The sequence below is a fragment of the Somniosus microcephalus genome, chromosome 22 (assembly GCF_052327205.1).
Source record: "Somniosus microcephalus isolate GS21.2 chromosome 22, FLI_Smic_1.0, whole genome shotgun sequence".
NCBI lineage: Eukaryota > Metazoa > Chordata > Chondrichthyes > Squaliformes > Somniosidae > Somniosus > Somniosus microcephalus.
The window spans coordinates 14394173-14413787 of NC_141008.1; the positions used below are offsets into that span (position 1 = coordinate 14394173).

The 19615-nt window shown below is 49.0% G+C and overlaps 1 protein-coding gene across 1 annotated transcript in view; it reads left to right on the forward strand.

Moving 5' to 3' along the window:
• LOC147102049 (sphingosine-1-phosphate transporter SPNS2-like) overlaps positions 1-19615 on the forward strand; it is a 122377-nt gene that overhangs the window by 62243 nt on the left and 40519 nt on the right. Inside the window, exons 3-4 of the mRNA XM_085964197.1 lie at positions 9807-9943; positions 19143-19294. Of these exons, the coding sequence (XP_085820323.1) occupies positions 9807-9943; positions 19143-19294 (289 nt within the window). The remainder of the gene's footprint in view (positions 1-9806; positions 9944-19142; positions 19295-19615) is intronic.

A 19615-nucleotide genomic window follows, 5' to 3' on the forward strand; every position in this document is an offset into this window, starting at 1 on the left:
CCGCGGTGGGGGTGGTGTAGGAGGCCGGGGACGGAGGTGCGGGCAGGCGGGCGCCGAAAAAGCGGCCGGCCGCACCTCCACCTTAACTAGCGCCACTACCGCCACAGGTAGGCCCCTGTGTACCGGTCGCTATTTGCGGCCGGCGTTGAAGAGGCGGGCGCGACCAAATATGGCCATCGGGGCGATAGCGGGGCGCTGCGCACACCGATGACGTCATCGGTGGCGGCGCAGCGCTACAGGCTAACGCCGCCATTAGCGTCCCGCTAAATATCGCGGTAGGTGTGGCCAGTGGCGCAAAAGCCACTGAGTGCCCTCTTTGGGCACAAACTGGTGGCGCAGCCCACTGAATTTCTAGGCCAATGTGTTTTAGTGATGAGGGTTAAGGGATAAATGTTGGCCAGGGCACCGGGGAGAACTCCCCCTACTCTTCTTCAAAATAGTGTCATGGGATCTCTACCACAGAAGGCAGTGGAGGCCAATTCATTAAATATATTCAAGAAGGAGTTAGATATATTTCTTGAGGCTAAAGGGATCAAGGGATATGGGGAGAAGGCAGGGACAGGGTACTGAATTTGGAAGATCAGCCATGATCTCATTGAATGGCGGAACAGGCTCGAAGGGCCGAATGGCCGACTCCTGCTCCTATTTTCTATGTTTCCACCCGAGAGGGCAGACGGGGCCTCGGTTTAACGTCTCACCTGAAAGATGGCACCTCCGACAGTGCAGCGCTCCCTCAGCACTGCACTGGGAGTGTCCGCCTGGATTATGTGCTCAAATCTCTGGAGTGGGACTCCAAGACTGACACAGCTACAATGGGATTACAGTAAATTGCTTACCAATTAAATTACAGCAGCTTTGTTGGGAGTTGCATTTAAATTTTTAATTTCAAAATTAGCAGCCTGAAGTCGCAATAAAATGAATTCATCATATAACCGTTCCAAAATAAAGATTCTCTTTAGGGCAATCTTTGTTACTTTAGGGAGAGACGGAGATCAGAGGTGTACAGCAACTATTCCAGCACTGCCGAGGTACAGGTTTGTCACATGGTGCCGTGCCCGTGAGTCAGACCACACCATCGTGCTGCTGTGTCCGGTGGTGGGGCTAGATTCGGCCAAGATTGGGGAAGGGGGGGGGGGGGGCGGAAAATCGAACTCAATGTTTGGCCGACTCTGCAGGAAGGGGAGCGAGCTGGGGACCCGGGAATGGCGGCTTACCCCAGTCCGGAGGCCGAGCCGGCAACCTCGCCGACTCGCGGCACCAACCTGGAAGCCCAAGACTGGCGAGAGGGCTTCCTGAGAGTGAAGTGGAGGGGGGGCTCCAAGTCCACGCTGGCCATGGTTAGGGCAGAGGTCATGACCCCTGACCCCCTCCCCCCACCCCCACCTGCCCTGACCCCCCCTCTCCCCTACTGGCTCAGCCACTGCATGTGTTTGCACATTTAGAAAGCCACATCGATTACCTTTGCATTGTGGCAATGCCCATTTAATTTCTCTGTTACCCAATCTTCAGCCTTTTAAACCAAATCCAATCTGACCACTACATCCCTCATCTTTTAAACATTTTGTGGCGCCCTACACTTTGGGACTGGACCCTTCCCCCTAGGTTTATAGATTAGAATCATAGAATCATACACTACAGAAGGAGGCCATTCGGCCCATCGTGCCTGTGCCGGCTCTTTGATAGAGCTCTCCAATTAATCCCACTCCCCTGCTCTTTCCCCAAATCCCTGCAAATTTTTCCTCTTCAAGTATTTATCCAGTTCCCTTTTGAAAGTTACTAATGAATCTGCTTCCACGGCCCTTTTCGGGCAGTCTTCTTCTTCTTCTTCTTAGGCAGTCCCTCGGAACCGAGGATGACTTGCTTCCACATTAAAAATGAGTTCGCAGGTGACTGATGAGTCCAATGCGGAACCTACAGTCTCTGTCACAGGTGGGGCAGACGGTGGTTGAAGGGGCGGGTAGGTGGGGTGCTTGGGTTGACGTGCGCTCGGCTTCCGCTTGCTCCCGGCGAAGAGACTCAAGGTGTTCGGTGCCTTCCCGGATGCTTCTCCTCCACTTTGTGCGGTCTTGGGCCAGGGATTCCCAGGTGTCGGTGGGGATGTTACACTTTTTCAAGGAGGCTTTGAGGGTGTCCTTGAAGCGTTTCCTCTGCCCACCTGGGGCTCTCTTGCCGCGCCGGACTCCGAGTAGAGCGCTTGTTTTGGGAGTCTCGTATCGGGCATGCGGACAATGTGACCCGTCCATCGGAGCTGATCGAGCGTGGTCAAAGCTTCGATGCTGGGAATGTTGGCCTGAGCAAGAACACCGACATTGGTGCGCCTCTCCTGCCAATGGATTTTCAGGATCTTGCGGAGGCAGCGTTGGTGGTACCAGTGCATTCCAGATCACAACAACTCGCTGCATAAAAAACTATTTCTCCTCGTCTCCCCTCTGGTTCTTTTGCCAATTACTTTAAATCTGTGTCCTCTGGTTACCGACTCTTCTGCCCGTGAAAACAGTTTCTCCCTCTCTATTCTATCAAAACCCCTCATCATTTTGAACACCTCTATTAAATCTCCTTTGAACCTTCTCTTCTCTAAGGAGAACAATCCCAGTTTCTCGCGTCTCTCCATGTCCCTCAATCCTGGTGCCATTCTAGTAAATCACCTCCGCGCCTAATTCCCAGTAACCAAAACACAACAGCCCGCAGCTGTCTAGGAGTTGGCCGGCACGGTGAGGCAGACTGGTGGGGCCTGAGCGTTGTTCGGGCCCACAGCTTCTCTTAAGGAGATTAAAGTGGCTGCACGGTCACAATGGGATGACGCTCACATTTCGATTATTCCTGAGCGTTAGCAGGTTGGCGACGGCGCCATGGTAACAGCCAGACTTTATTCAGTGGTGTCTGCTGTTAATCTTGTTACCTTCCTGTAAACTGCTCTGGAATGCCGGCACAGAGTAAACATGGGAAGGAAACCTCGGCGAAAGTTACAGAGTGCGCTTCCTGTTTTCCTCCAACACCGCTGGCTCATTATATATCGGGAGCTGGATCGCGCTGATCATTCAATTGATGTATTTAAAGAAACAATTCTTTATCGTGCTGTGACAGATCTCCCCCTTCAACTCTGTTCCAATTAAGCTGTGCGCATAATAATGGATGGTTAATGGTTCAAGGCTGTGTTGCTCACGAACATACCAGCACTAAAGCGACACGTACCATATACCACGTACGCGCTTCCCAGTCCATCACCCCGACTGCCTCCTTTTTTTTCTAGTTTTGAATTTAATGTTCCTAGCGTTACGCAGCAGCGAATCTACGTGTCAGGAGGTGGTTTGTAACTGGACCCGTGACATCGCAAGGTTCAAATTCCAGGTTGGTTGAGGAGGATGTTCTTGCCATGGAGGGAGTGCAGCAAAAATTCACCAGACTGATACCTGGGATGGCAGGAATGACGTATGAAGAGAGATTGGGTCAACTGGGCTTATATTCGCTGGAGTTTAGAAGAATGAGAGGGGATCTCATTGAAACTTATAAAATTCTAACAGGACTAGACAGACTAGATGCAGGAAGGATGTTCCCGATGGCCGGGGAGTCCAGAACCAGGGGCCACAGTCTAAGGATAAGGGGTAAGCCATTTAGGACAGAGATGAGGAGGAATTTCTTCACCCAGAGAGTGGTGAACCTGTGGAATTCTCTACCACAGAAGGCAGTTGAGGCCAATTCATTAAATATATTCAAAAAGGAGTTAGATATATTTCTTAAGGCTAAAGGGATCAAGGGATATGGGGAGAAGGCAGGGACAGGGTACTGAATTTGGATGATCAGCCATGATCTCATTGAATGGCGGAGCAGGCTCGAGGGGCCGAATGGCCTACTCCTGCTCCTATCTTCTATGTTTCTATGTTAAAGGCAGTGGTGTTGCCAACACTACATCAGGGCCACTTGTGCCCTCCCTTCTTTTCAAGCAGGCTTCTCGCTTCACATGTGCCTGAGGCTCCAGTCATGGAGGCATCAGTTCTGGCACTCCCTGCTGTTACCCTCGATCCATTGTGACTCTTTTACTAAGAGTAGGCAGGGGAATGTTATTAGGAGGCCGTGTAACCATCACTCCCATACAGCGGGCAACAGGGCTACAGTGTAACCATCACTCCCATACAGCAGGCAACAGGGCTACAGTGTAACCATCACTCCCATACAGCGGGCAACAGGGCTACAGTGTAACCATCACTCCCATACAGCGGGCAACAGGGCTACAGTGTAACCATCACTCCCATACAGCGGGCAACAGGGCTACAGTGTAACCATCACTCCCATACAGCGGGCAACAGGGCTACAGTGTAACCATCACTCCCATACAGCGGGCAACAGGGCTACAGTGTAACCATCACTCCCATACAGCGGGCAACAGGGCTACAGTGTAACCATCACTCCCATACAGCAGGCAACAGGGCTACAGTGTAACCATCACTCCCATACAGCGGGCAACAGGGCTACAGTGTAACCATCACTCCCATACAGCGGGCAACAGGGCTACAGTGTAACCATCACTCCCATACAGCGGGCAACAGGGCTACAGTGTAACCATCACTCCCATACAGCAGGCAACAGGGCTACAGTGTAACCATCACTCCCATACAGCGGGCAACAGGGCTACAGTGTAACCATCACTCCCATACAGCAGGCAACAGGGCTACAGTGTAACCATCACTCCCATACAGCGGGCAACAGGGCTACAGTGTAACCATCACTCCCATACAGCGGGCAACAGGGCTACAGTGTAACCATCACTCCCATACAGCGGGCAACAGGGCTACAGTGTAACCATCACTCCCATACAGCGGGCAACAGGGCTACAGTGTAACCATCACTCCCATACAGCGGGCAACAGGGCTACAGTGTAACCATCACTCCCATACAGCGGGCAACAGGGCTACACTCAAATAGAGCTATTAGTCCTGTAGTTTTACCAGCCTCCTTTCTGTGTGAAGCCTTCCCTCGGCCTGTATTCCCGAGTAAAGAAGATTAAGGGGTGATCTAATTGAGGTGTTTAAGATGATTAATGGATTCGATAGGGTAGATAGAGGGAAACTATTTTCTCTGGTGGGGAGTCCAGAACAAGGGGGCGTAACCTTAAAATTAGAGCTAGGCCGTTCAGGGGTGATGTCAGGAAGCACTTCTGTGCCAGCCAATGACTCAGTTGGTAGCACCCTCAGAAGGTTGTGGGTTCAAGTCCTACTCCAGAGACTTGAGTACAAAAATCTAGGCTGACACTCCAGGGCAGTGCTGAGGGAGTGCTGCACTGTCGGAGGTGCCGGCTTTTGGATGAGATGTTAAACCGAGGCCCGATCTATTCTCCCAGGTGGACGTAAAAGATCCCATGGCACTATTTCGAAGAAGAGCAGGGGAGTTCTCCCCGGTGTCCTGGCCAATATTTATCCTTCAATCAACATAACAAAAACAGATGATCTGGTCATTATCACATTGCTGTTTGTGGGAGCTTGCTGAGCGCAAATTGGCTGCCGCGTTTCCCACATTACACTTCAAAAGTACTTCATTGGGACATCTTGAAGTCATGAAAGGCGCGATGTTAATGAAAGTTCCTTCTTTCTAATTCTGTCAAAGATAAAAGTCAGAGAGGGGGTAGCCAGCTGTGTTAAAGGGATGGACGAGATCAGTGCAGCACTCCCTCAGTACGGCAGCATGGATTATGGGCTCAAGTCTCTGTGGCGTGTGGCTTGAACCCACAACCTTCTGACTCGAATGTAGAGGACAGGATGCTGGCTGCAGTGTGTTAGGAGGTAGTAACCCATCAGGGAGCTCAGACAGGGTCAGGAGCTGTAAGGGAAAAGCAGTTTGCCAGTGTTATAAATGAGACGGGCTTCTCTCGAGAGACACGCTCTTTACACAGCGCACTGGCTTTATTCCATTTTTAGAGATTTTTTTGGGTTGAATGACATGATGCTGTAATCTAACCACGTAAGTCAAACTGGGCGACTGCCCTGTGAGATCCACGCACCTATTCTAGGATTTACCTCACTGCTGGTCGATGGGGACCTCCAACAGCACTTGTAAATTGTGTTGTCAGTAAAAAAATAAAATCAATCTGTTACAAGTAATTATCATTCCCTTCTGAGGTTCAATGGGTGAGGAGTCAGAAAATCTATCCTTATTTTTAGAACTTTCAAAATATTTTATAGCCAGGCTGAGATCTGAGGACATTTAATTCATCCACTGCAGCTCATTGAGCACAAAGCCACACAGACTCACACTCACTCACACTCACTCACACACAGTCACACAACACAACACACACGGACACACAACACAACACACACGGACACACAACACAACACACACGGACACACAACACAACACACACGGACACACAACACAACACACACGGACACACAACACAACACACACGGACACACAACACAACACACACGGACACACAACACAACACACGCGGACACACAACACAACACACGCGGACACACAACACAACACACGCGGACACACAACACAACACACGCGGACACACAACACAACACACGCGGACACACAACACAACACACGCGGACACACACTCACAACACACGCGGACACACACTCACACCACACACGGACACACACACACACACAGGCACTCACACACAGGCTCGGACACACATTCACACACGGACACACACACACTCACACACTCACACACACTCACACTCACACTCACACTCACACTCACACTCACACACGGACACACACTCACACTCACAGACACACACACAAAGTCACACACACACTCACATAGCCACAAACACATACACACAGACTCACACTCACTCACACACAGTCACACAACACAACACACACGGACACAGACTCACACTCACACTCACTCACACACAGTCACACACACACTTGCATAGCCACAAACACACACACACACACAGGCTCACACACGCGCACACAGTCACACACAGGCTCACACACAGTCACTCACACAGACTCGCACAGTCACACAACACACACGGGCACACACTCTCACTCTCAGACACACACAAAGTCACACACACACTCACATAGCCATAAAGATACACACACATACAGACAACACACATGTACACACACACACACCCACCCCCTCTCTCTCTCTTTGTCTCTCTCTCTCTCACGTACACACACACACTCCCTCTCTCTCTCTTTGTCTCTCTCTCACATACACACACACCCTCCCTCTCTCTTTGTCTCTCTCTCTCTCACGTACACACACCCTCCCTCTCTCTCTTTTTGTCTCTCTCTCTCTCACGTACACACACCCTCCCCCTCTCTCTTTTTGTCTCTCTCTCTCTCTCTCTCACACATACACACACACCCTCCCTCCCTCTCTTTTTGTCTCTCTCTCTCACATACACACACGCCCTCCCTCTCTCTCTCTCTTTGTCTCTCTCTCATGTACACACTCACATACACCCTCCCTCTCTCTCTCTCTCTCTCACGTACACACACACCCTTCCTCCCTCTCTCTCTTTGTCTCTCTCTCACGTACACACTCACACACACCCTCCTTCTCTCTCTCTCTCACATACACACCCTCCCTCTCTCTCTCTTTTCTCTCTCTCTCTCTCTCACGTACACACACACCTGAAATGAGACCGTCACTGCTGTTCTCCATTGGGATCACTTCATTCTCTCACCCACCCAGGAACAGTGATTCCTCCAAACCAAATTCCCTCATGATGCAATCGTCACCCCATGTTTAGACGGGTTAAAACAAAACCAAGAGCAAAAGGAAGGTGAATCCTGAAAGGATGTTAATGTGAATGTTAATTCTTGAAGTTTTGGCGGTGTCTCCTGTTTCTTTGATCTTGTTCATTTGGAATTAGCTCCTTGAAACCACCAGAATAACCAGCCTGTTTCAGCAGAGTCTCATTCTGGGATACAGATCCCCAGGGACTATGAAGTAAAATATCATTAACTCTCATTGAAGTAAACCTGCAACATTCCTTCTCAAAGTGGACTAAAGCAGTGATCGGTTTAACCCTGTGAGGACTGGTCTGATGCACCCAATTGTTCTTTAATTATAGTGTGCCGCCCGACCATGTGGAATAGGTAGGGCAGCGAGACGGTGACGGTGATCTGTGCCCCTGCTGAACTGTGACAGGGAATTACTGGACACTCCTGGTGTCAGCCATGGCTCAGTGGGTGGCACACTCGCCTCTGAGTAAGTAGGTCATGGGTTCAGGTCCCACTCCATAGAATTGAGCACAAAATCTTTCGGATGAGACTTTAAACTGAGGTCCCATCTGCCCTCTCAGGTGGACATAATGGGGGAAAAATTCGGTTTAATGGGAGGCACAAAGCAACTAGCGCCCGGGCGCAGAGCCGCCAACACCTCCCGCGAAATTCAGCGGCAGGTGCGCGGTGGCAGTAACTGTTAGCACCCCGCGGCGCTGTGCCGACAGCGATGATCTTTGGTAGCGCCCCCTGACTGACCGCTGGACGCTATGTCCGATGGGGTCAGGGGGTCCTACCTGCAGCGCTATTTAAAGGCGAGGTGCAGGGCGGCTATTTTTGTTGCTTGCCGCCTGCCAGCACCTGCCTACGCTCCCGTCCCCGGCCTCCTGACCCACCCCCCTGCCCCCCCGCGGCGTGCCGCTTGCGCTCCATGAGCCCAGCACTTCTCTTGAGTGACGGGCTCTTTTGCCGGGACTCCAATCCCCAGTGGCCCAGCTGGGCCCCAGGTCGCGCTGCGCAAGACCTCTCCCCTTTAGGAAGGCCTGCAGTACCGCGGTGCGACGTGCCGCAGCACGTGGCGCTGAGGCATGTAGCGCCGCAATATTCCCTCGCAGCGCCCCAAGAGGGAGGTGGGGCCCTTCCAGTCGCGCCCTGCTTCCCTCTTGGGGCGCTACCACTCAATTATGGCCGCGGGGGCGCTAATTTTTTCAGGGCGCTAAAAGTAGTGCCCCGGCGAAGTTAGCGCCCCAAAGGGGGCGCGACTCAATTTTTCCCCTAATCTGTCTTAATGATGTTGGTTGAGGGATAAATATTGTCCAGGACAGTGGGGATAACTCCCCTGCTCTTCTCCAGATACTGCCATGGGATCTTTTACATCCACCTGAGAGGGCAGACGGGGCCTCGGTTTAACGTCTCATCTGAAAGATGGCACCTCCGACAATGCAGCACCCCTCAGCAGTGCACTGGAGTGTCAGCCTGGATTATCTGCTCAAATCTCTGGAGTGGGACCTGAATCCACAACCTTCTGACTCAGGGGCGCGGAGTGCTGATCCACAGCTGACACTGATGGCTGGATAGGTTGCCAGCACTCACTGTCTGGACTTGCACACGAAGAAATTACCATTTGAGCAAGTCACCCCTCAACCTCAACCCTTCCCCACCTTCCCAAGGGCTGCTAGTCCCTGGGGATCTGTATCCCAGAACGAGTCACTGCTTTTAGGAAAGGAGTGAAAAAAGAGGAGAAAACTTGGGGGGGGGAGAAAGAGTCCCCGTACATTATTTTCAATGATGAGTGGCTCATTGTCCTCGGAAAGTCGAGACAGGGACGACTTGCTCTGCGGGCATTGGTGAGGCTATAGGGATAGGTGTGGGGATCCGCGGCTGAGGAAGCTCCATCTTCTGGTGGAGGTGCGTAGCTGCAGGAATGGTGATGCCCAGATAAGGAGAGCATGTCAACTTTAGCAAATTCAGTATATTATCGGTGCTACAGAGACCGAAAATTGGGGTGGAGTTTGAAAGCAATTTATGGTCAATATGTTTTGCATTAACTGAATGAATTTCCGTATTAAAATTTTATGTTTTTTTTTTCCCTCTCCAAGTTTTCATCTGCAGTTTCATGGTGGCCACCCCGATCTTCGGTTTCCTAGGTGACCGCTTCAACAGGAAGTTCATCCTGAGCTGCGGGATATTTTTCTGGTCGGCCGTCACCCTTACCAGCTCCTTCATCACCAAGCCGGTGAGTTACCGTGTTACAGTGCGATGCCACACCTCCCGGTGAAAGAACTGGGCCTGACGTAATAAAACTCACTACACACTTGGTTTGAGTATAAAGCAAGGCTTTAATCAACTTGTTTCAGAACATGGAGGTCTAGTTGTACTTCACTAGTTCCTTGTCTTACAAAATGTCCCTGGCAAGCTGGGGCCCACACCCGAGTATTTATACTCCTTGGACGGCGCCACCAGCTGGCCGTCCAGCGTTATTTCATAAGTAGTTTCTTGATGATGAGATTTATAACAGGGGCCACTTGGCTTTGGAACAGGATGTGAACAGCAGAGCTGGTGAATTCTTCTATTGTTTCCCCCCCCCCCCACCTTCTCCTGATGGTGTTGACGCCTTGTCCCGTGGGTCCCGACACCTTTCTGTTAGCTTGCCTTCCAGCCATTATATATTTATGAACCTTGACTATTCTACCAAGGGGGTGGCCATCACCGACATGCCTGATCCTGCCCTCCCCTGACTCCACGCACATGCGCTTTCAGTAGCGGGGGGGGTCTCTGGGTAGAGAGCAGGAGCTGAAGCTCGACATATTTCTTCCTCTCTAAATCAGCAATTGTGTTACTGCACACACATCTGCACTCACCTTGCAGTTAATGCAATACACAGCAGCAAATAACACTGTCCCTTTTAATAAATACGTTGCTGCTGTTTTCTACTTTGTAACAGCCAATGTTCAGAGTAAAGATTAGCAGATGGCACCTGGCTGATTTTGATCATACTCTTCACCATCTGAGTCAGAAGGTCGTGGGTTCAAACTCCACTCCAGAGACTTGAGCACAAAATCCAGGCTGGCACTCCAGTGCAGTACTGAGGGAGTGCCGCACTGTCGGAGGTGCCGTCTTTCGGATAAGACGTTGGTTCAGATGGATATTACTGTTGGAGAAAATCAGGGTGTTCTCACCGACGTCCCGGCCGACATTCCTCCCGCAGTTCACACCACCAGAAACAGATTAGCTTGGTCACTCATCTCATTGATGGCTGTGGGATCCTGCTATGCACAGAATGGCTGCCGTGTTTAACCGCATAACAAAAGTCACTGCACTTTCAAAGCAACTCATTGTGGTCGATTTTCACTGCCTCCACCTGCCGTTAACAGGACGGTAAAGGCCTCAAAATGGAGTCACCGCCGATGCGGCCAGCTCCATTTTGAAAGGGGCCTACCGTCGGGTGTCCAAAGCGCCTGCCTGATTCATGCGATAGGCTCCTTTTAATGCGGAAATCGAGGTCCATCGACCTGAATAGGACCCCAATCGCCATTTTAGGCCTGCACTGATCACGTCCTGCGCAGTGCACACTGCGGCCAGCTCCACGGGAGACTGAGCCGAAAGAGGCCCAGTCAAAAAGAAAGTGTCGAATTATTTTAGTGGGCCCTGGAGGAGCAGGAGATTTAAGTGAGGCCGGGGCCTCAAAATGGCGGGTGCCGCCGGAATAAGAGGCCAATCAGCGCGCTCGCTCGGTCAGTCCCCCAATAGTCAGAATCTATCCCCAATGTACGTAAATCACTCTGGGGTGTTTCTGAGAGAGCGGATGAGAAATGCGAGTCCTTTTGTTTCCCCTAATATATCTTCAAACAATGTTTCCTTCCTGAAACGGAACACTTGCTTCGCTCTGCGTACATTTGAACTAAACCGCAAACTGCTACAAATCATTTTTTAACCAAACCACAAAAATGAACATGGAGTGATTGTATCTGTTGGCAGTCTTGTGTCTCATTACAGAGACTGGTTCTGGAGATGAGGTGCCTTGGCTTGAATAGGGTTAACTAATTACAAAGGAAGTGGAATAATCAAATAAATGACTCAGTGGGGGTGGGGGGAGAGGAGGGGCTGAAGGTTTAAGACATCAGTCTCGGTATTACAAATCCCTGTCTCCCCTTTGATTTCTTTTATTAAAGATCCAGGACCCAACAGTTAGAAAGGCTTTGAGCTTTGAGAATTGTTTTCATACTTCAAGCACGGCCTACCTGCATTTGAAAAATGTACTGTGTTAGAACCTTGAAAGGGCAATTAATGTATGAACTCCTTTTTTTTTTAAATATCGCAAGCCACCCAGAACGTCTCAATAAACAGAATGTAGGCCCAGAGCATCCCAGCACAGATAGGAGACGCTCATTTCCTCGGAGGGAATGCCGGAGTCGGTTTCTGCTCTGATTTGGTACATTCCAGACATTTCTGCTCACAGCGTGTGTCTTCGGGAATGAGGGAGTTTTTAATTCTATAGACTGCTATTTTGAGACACCTGATTAAATCTAGCCCCCTGTATAAACAAACCAATTAGAACGCACTGTGTGCCAGCCTCCAAACAAATCTCTCTATTCTGGGTAATGATAATGGTGCTAATCCTCTTCCCCAACCTTCCTCCCCAACATACACCCCATTAATCCACTTGCTGTAGGTAAGGGTATCAAGGGATATGGAGCAAAGGCAGGTACAGGAAACTTTTTTTTATCCGGCACGGACGGGACCGACGTGGTGCCAGTTCATCAAAAATTCCGGATAACCGAACGCTGAGAGCTCCATATAAAGCAACAAACCCTGTTGCTTACTGCAGAACAATGGCCACAAGTTCCAAGCGTCTCTGTAGCTTAGCAACAGCTGCAGCCACACCCTTGCACAGCAACAGATGGAGGAACGCAAGTAGATTATGAAGTAAAACCTACTCCCGAATTTTGCCGGTTAACCGAGATTTCCGGTTATTTAGGTGCCGGTAAATCGAAAGTTTCCTGTAAATGGAGTTGGGTACAGATCAGCCAGGATCTAATTGAATGGTGAAACGGGCTCAAGGGGTGGAATGGCCTCCTCCTCTTCCTATACTCCGAAGAGAGTTGCCAACTCTGGTTGGACATAGTCCTGGAGGTTTTGTCACGTGACCTTCCGGTTGCCCTGCCCCCACGCTCCCGCCACCGGTCACCCGACATGTCCATCATCACAGCGCACCGCCTTCCCATGTGAATAAATCGCCACCCGATTGGATGGATCTTGACTTGTTAGTCAAACAGCCTTTTTTTCAGGTTTTATTTTTATCACCCTGATGATTTTTCTCCCGGTTTGCTGGCAGCAGTGCCTGGGAGATTAATCTTTCATTCCTGGAGACTCTGGGCCAATCTAGGAGGGTTAGAAACCCTATCGCAAGCTTGGCCTTCAAGCTACGTAACAGGCCCACAGCTTCCGTGCACGTCTGTCTCTCAACCAGCCCGCGGTCAAATCCTAGTCTAAGGTCACTTCCGACAGGTAACAACGGATGAAAGAAAGACTTGCATTTCACGACCTCAGAACTTCCCAAAGCGTTATACAGCCAAGGAAGTACTTTTGAAGTGTAGTCACTGTTGTAATGTGGGAAACGCAGCTTCCAATTTGCGCACAGCAAGCTCCCACAAACAGCAATGTGATAATGACCAGATAATCTGTTTCAGTGATGTTGGTTCAGTACTGTACTGAAGTGTCATCCTAGAATTTGTGCTCAAGCTCCTGAAGTGGGACATAAACCCTCAATGCTATGACTCAGAGGCCAGAGTTCTACCACTGAGCCACGACTAACACTGATTAAATATTGAAGAGGAGATGAGCAGGGATCCTACAAGGTGCCCCTTTTCACAATTCTCAGGCCAGGATTCGTGTTGGCTTCAATGGAAACTGCTCCAGGCAACACTCCCTCGATGGCTCAGTTACAAATGATGTGACTCGGGAAGGTTCTGGGCAGCCTGGGTGGCAATAGACGTGTGATAGGGAAGGGAACAATCAGCCAGGGTTGCCACTCCTTGTCACTGCCCAGTGAGTCCATAGGCCAGGATTTCATGGGAAGAGAGGGCCTGGCTCAACTGTGTTGGCCCAGCCCCCCAGTCAAATAGCTGGCTGACAGTTAGTGCCGAGGATGATGATAGATGGGTTGGTGCTTTCTGTAGCAAAATACTGCGGATGCTGGAAATCCGAAATAACAACAGAAAATGCTGGAAACACTCAGCAGGCCCGGCAACATCCATGGAGAGAGAAACAGTCAACGTTTCAGGTTGAAACCCTTCATCAAGACTGTAGAAGGGTTTCGACCTGAAACGCTGGCCTGCTGAGTTTTTCCAGCATTTTCTGTTGTTATTTCGGTGCTTTCGGTGTTCGCCAGCCTGCTATTTTCCTGTCTATTGGCATTAATGGAGAGAAATCCATGGGCTGGTGAGCATGCAAGCGGCTAAGATTGACCTTAAGGGCAAGGGACTAGATGGTGGCCGTGCATGAGGTGGTACCTTCAGGAGGAGAGGGAACATTGGCGAGCAAAAAATATGGGCACATACAGAAATATAATTGGAATGTGTGCTCCTGTGGAACATATTGAGTAGGCCCAGTGAGGAGGACGAATGGTTCTGGCAGCCTGTGCCTCCAGATAAAAAAACTCCCAAGCATCTGTCCAAGGTGAAAATGAAGAACAGGGAGCTGGCAGGCACCCCCTGCCCCCACCACCTGTAGGTGGCAGTGCAGAGGGAGTAATCAGATATTCTTCCTCATACCTGGGATGGCAGGAATGACGTATGAGGAGAGATTGGGACGATTGGGCTTGTACTTGCTGGAGTTTAGAAGAATGAGAGGGGATCTCATTGAAACTTATAAAATTCTGACAGGACTGGACAGACTAGATGCAGGAAGGATGTTCCCGATGGCCGGGGAGTCCAGAACCAGGGGTCACAGTCTAAGGATAAGGGGTAAGCCATTTAGGACAGAAATGAGGAGGAATTTCTTCACCCAGAGAGTGGTGAACCTGTGGAATTCTCTACCACAGAAGGCAGTTGAGGCCAATTCATTAAATATATTCAAGAAGGAGTTGGATATATTTCTTAAGGCTAAAGGGATCCAGGGGTATGGGGAGAAAGCAGGGACAGGGTACTGAAATTGGATGATCAGCCATGATCTCATTAAATGGCGGAGCAGGCTCGAGGGGCCGAATGGCCTACTCCTGCTCCTATCTTCTATGTTTCTATGAAGTACTTTCCTTATCAGCAACAACAACTTATATATTTATATAGCGCCTTTAACGTGATAAAACGTCCCAAGGCGCTGCACAGGAGTATTATAAGACAAAAAATTTGACACCGAGCCACATAAGGAGAAATTAGGGCAGGTGACCAAAAGCTTGGTCAAAGAGGTCGGTTTTAAGGAGCGTGTTAAAGGAGGAAAGAGAGGTAGCGAATTACAAATCTGTATATTGAGCCTCTACTGCTGTATAAGGCTTCTCTTCTACCTGAGCATCTACTTTAATAATATGGAATATACATTAAATAATAAGTTGTCATAAATAAATCATAAACCCAGCCTTTCTTGGAAGACTGCCACGCAAATTCCCATTTTATCTCTGAAACCATTCTAATATTCATTGGCATTTTGCCAAATTGTTTCTCAATATGAAATCGGATGGAGCTCTGAATCAGGACAGAACTGAATATATGAATCTTTCCTTTGTCTAAAATATTATCACCTTGCTGTCGATAAGCTGAGTTTGTGCTTTATTCCTGCTCCAGGCTGACTCTGGGTCAACCTGGAACATCAGTGTATAATGTGCTCTGGCTGTTCTGGTCCCTGAGGCACCCACAAAATAATACCCAAAGGCACTTTCAAATCCTGCGATCTAATGTCTGTATCCTGGCATCCAACATTAGCAAATAAATCCAAACTCGTAGAATAGGGAACTAATTCCTGCTCCGTGACCTCAATCTGCAAGTATTAGCCAAGTTAATACAGGCTGTTCCACACGCCGCACTGTGTTTTACATCTTGAAGTCTGGATGATATTAGTCACCCATCACCCCTGTGCTCGCTGACCTACATTGGCCTCTCTGTCCTGCAACGCCTTGATTTTAAAATTCTCATCCTTGTTTTCAAATTCCTCCATGGCCTCACTCCTCCCAATCCCTCTAACCTCCTCCAGGCCCCACAACCCTCCGAGATCTCCGTGCTCCACTAATTTTGGCCTCTTGCGGTTTTCATTGCCCCACCATTGGTGGCCGAGCCTTCAGCTGCCTAGGCCCTAAACGCTGGCATTCCCTCCCTAAACCTCTCCGCCTCTCTACTTCTCTCTCTCTCCACCTTTAAGTCGCTCCTTCATACCTAGCTCTTTGACCAAGCTTTTGGTCCACTTGTTCCAATATCTCCTTATGTGGCTTGGCATCAAATTGAGTTTGATTACCCTCCTGTGAAACACCTTGGGACGTTTTACAAGTTAAAGGCGTTGTATAAATGCAAGTTGTTGTTGTGGTTTATGGATGAATATCTCAATAACACTCCATCTGTGTTATCCCCAATGTAACTGATTGGCTGATGTAACTTTGGTGGTAGATCAGCGGAAACTCCGGATAGATGCGTAAACAGAATTTCCACCAATCTCCCCTAAAAGTAATCGAATTTCCTGAAGGAAATTCCCGGCGCTCATCTTTAAAGGGATGGACTTAATGGATGGGATGGCCTGTTGCTCACCCTTTAATTGGGGAAAGCACCAGAAACTGATTAAAGTCACAGTTCCACTATTCAGTCACGTCACGTTACCAAATAAACTTGAATTGTGTGGCTGCGGTTTTACGGTTTGCCATAAAGTGTTGGAGCTTTAGGCCTGGTCGAAATACCCGAGCAAAAATGGAACATTCTGGCAGCTCGATGCTGAACTGACACTGTCGTCACCCTGTTAAAGGGGGGGGAGAGCGTTTGACAAACCTTTCGCTAAACCACATAAAGGGGCAGTTAGGGTTGAAATGTGTCATCGTGTCACATCACAAATTGTGTCACTTATGTACGTGCAAATTGTAATGAAAACAACGCTCTTCCCTCCTCCCCCACCCCCCCCCCGCCCAAAACAAGGACGGTGCCCCTTTAAGAGATTTTGAACTGCACTCTTTACCCACAGGCACTGCCTTCGTACAAAATTATACAAGCAGGAGTGTTCCTGACACATGAAAATCTAGCCAAGCAAATCTAATTATAGGTTAAAGTCATCTGTAGGGATTTTATCACACCAGAGAAATGTTCATTACTGATGCAGGGATTAAGTCAATTGATTGCTTTTGTCATTTTAATAATGAGACTGAATCTCAGAACTACTTTCGATTTCTTGGCTTCTATCATAGAGTCATACGGTACAGAAGGAGGCCATTCGGCCCATCGTGCCTGTGCCGGCTCTTTGAAAGAGCTCTCCAATTAGTCCCACTCCCCCCTGCTCTTTCCCCACAGTCCTGCAAATCTTCCCTTTTCAGGTTTTAATCCAATTCCCTTTTTATTGAATCTGCTCCCACCACCCTTTCAGGCAGTGCAGTGCGTTCCAGATCACAACAACTCGCTGTATACTTTTTTTTTTTAACACATTTTAAGTCTGGTTGTTTTGCTAATTATTTTAAATCTGTGTCCTCTTGTAACTGACCCTCCTGCCAGTGGGGGAAACAATTCTCCCTAACTAGTCCCAGCTTAACCTGGCTACAAGAAAATCTAAATGCCAAAACTCAGAAGTCCATCACTAGAAGCCTTCAGAAAGCAGGCCAGGGACACTTAAGAGCTTAGGACATCAAACAAAAAAACTGCGGAGAAATTGGCACGAAGGAATGTAGTTTGTGCAGAAGTAGTTCCTGGTTTTTATCTAAATCCAAGCAAAACTAGACAGTGTGGTTTTGGCTCACGAGTTGTATCCTCTTATAGATAATGGAAGGTTTCAAACCTGCTGAAGAGTCTTGGCTGAAACCCAGCGAGGAGGGTGGATAGTTCAGGAACAGGAGGAGGCCATTCAGCCCCTCAAGCTGGATAAGCCTGTTCCGCCATTCTATTAGATCATGCCTGATCTGTACCTCAAACTTATTTACCCATCTTTACTCCCTATCCCTTAATACCCTTACCCAACAGAAATCTGTTGACCTCAATCCTGAACATTTCAATTGTTCCCCAGCATCCACGGCCTTTTGGGGGACGAGAGTTCCAGATTTTTACTACCTTTTAGGGTGAAGAAGTGCCTCCTGATTACATTCCTGAATGGCCTAGCTCTATTTTTAAGATGATGCCCCCTTGTTCTGGATGACCCCACCTGAGGAAATAGTTTCTCAGTATCTAACCCATCAAATCCTCTAATCATTTTAAACACCTCGATCAGATCACCCCCTCAACCTTCTAAACTCGAGGGAGTACAAGCCTAGTCTGTGTAACCTGTCCTCATAATTAACTCCTTTTAGCCCCAGTATCATTCATGTGAATCTGCGCTGCTCCCCCTTCAAGGCCAGGATATCCTTCCTGAGGTGCGGGGCCCAGAACTGAACGCAGTTACTCCAGTTGGGAGCCTGACCAGGACTCTATACAACTGAAGCATAACTTTCTCCCTATTGTATTCTAGCCACAACAACAACAACAACGTGTATTTATATAGCGCCTTTAACGTAGTAAAACATCCCGAGGCGCTGCCTTTAAGGGGCTGCGCGGCCCATTCAAAATACCGTGCATGCGTGGGTATTTCCCCATTGAAAAGCTGGCTGCGCAGGAGCTCTGGAGCGCTGCGTGGCCACGCTGTCGCACAGCTTAAAGGGAACATTGGTTTTGACTGGCCGTTTGTCTCCTTATTGTAGGGGTCCACTATCAGGGAGGCTTATTCACCCCCCCCCCCCCTTTGTTTCTAGTTTTTATCAATGACTTGGTGGGTGACTTCATTGACTGGTGTCATTCTCTTCTGATAGCACGACCGCGTGCAGAGTAACCAGGTCTCGGTCTGAAGGAGACGTGGCGAACGAGCAGCTTCAGACAGAGTTGCAGAGTGGGCGGACAATTGGTGTCTTGTCTTCGAGGCTGAATAAGTCAATGCAATAACTTCACTAAAAAGCACACCACCCAGCCCCACTGTATAAGGGTTGCAAACTCTCTTTAGTTACAGTCAACAACAAGGACTTGCATTTATATAACATCTTAACATCGAAAAATGTCCCAAAGTACTTCAACCTCTTTGCTTGATATGCCCATCTTTGCACAAGCAAATAATAAATATGCTGGAAACCCTGAAAAAGGACATTGCCATCATTAATTTCAGTACTCTACAGAGCCTACAGTGATGGAGGATTGCAGCAACAGCCAGACCGAGATTTGCAATGTTTGATTTGAATTTGAAGAAATGCTTCATCACTGTGTCACCTTCATGTTATGTGTTCTTTGCTTACTCCTCAGAACTTCTGGCTGTTTCTCATTTCGAGAGGTTTGGTAGGTTTTGGTGAAGCCAGTTACTCCACGATCGCTCCTACCATCATTGCTGACATGTTCACCAAAGACACCAGGACCTGTATGCTGTCCTTCTTCTACTTCGCCATTCCACTGGGAAGGTATCCGTGCATAGCTCAGCCTTCTCAGTTAGCATTAGTGCTTGCCAATGGAAACGCTCTACGCTTTTTAAATTCATTCTCGGGATGTGGGCATCGCTGGCAAGGCCGACATTTAATGCCCATCCCTAGTTGCCCTTGAGAAGGTGGAGGTGGGCCTTAAGAACATAAGAAATAGGAGCAGGAATAGGCCACTTGGCCCCTCGAGCCTGCTCCGCCATTCAATAAGATCATGGCTGATCTTGGGTTCAAAGCCATTTTCCTGTCCGCTCCCCATAACCCTTCACTCCCTTATCTTGCAAAAATCTGTCTATCTCCACCTTA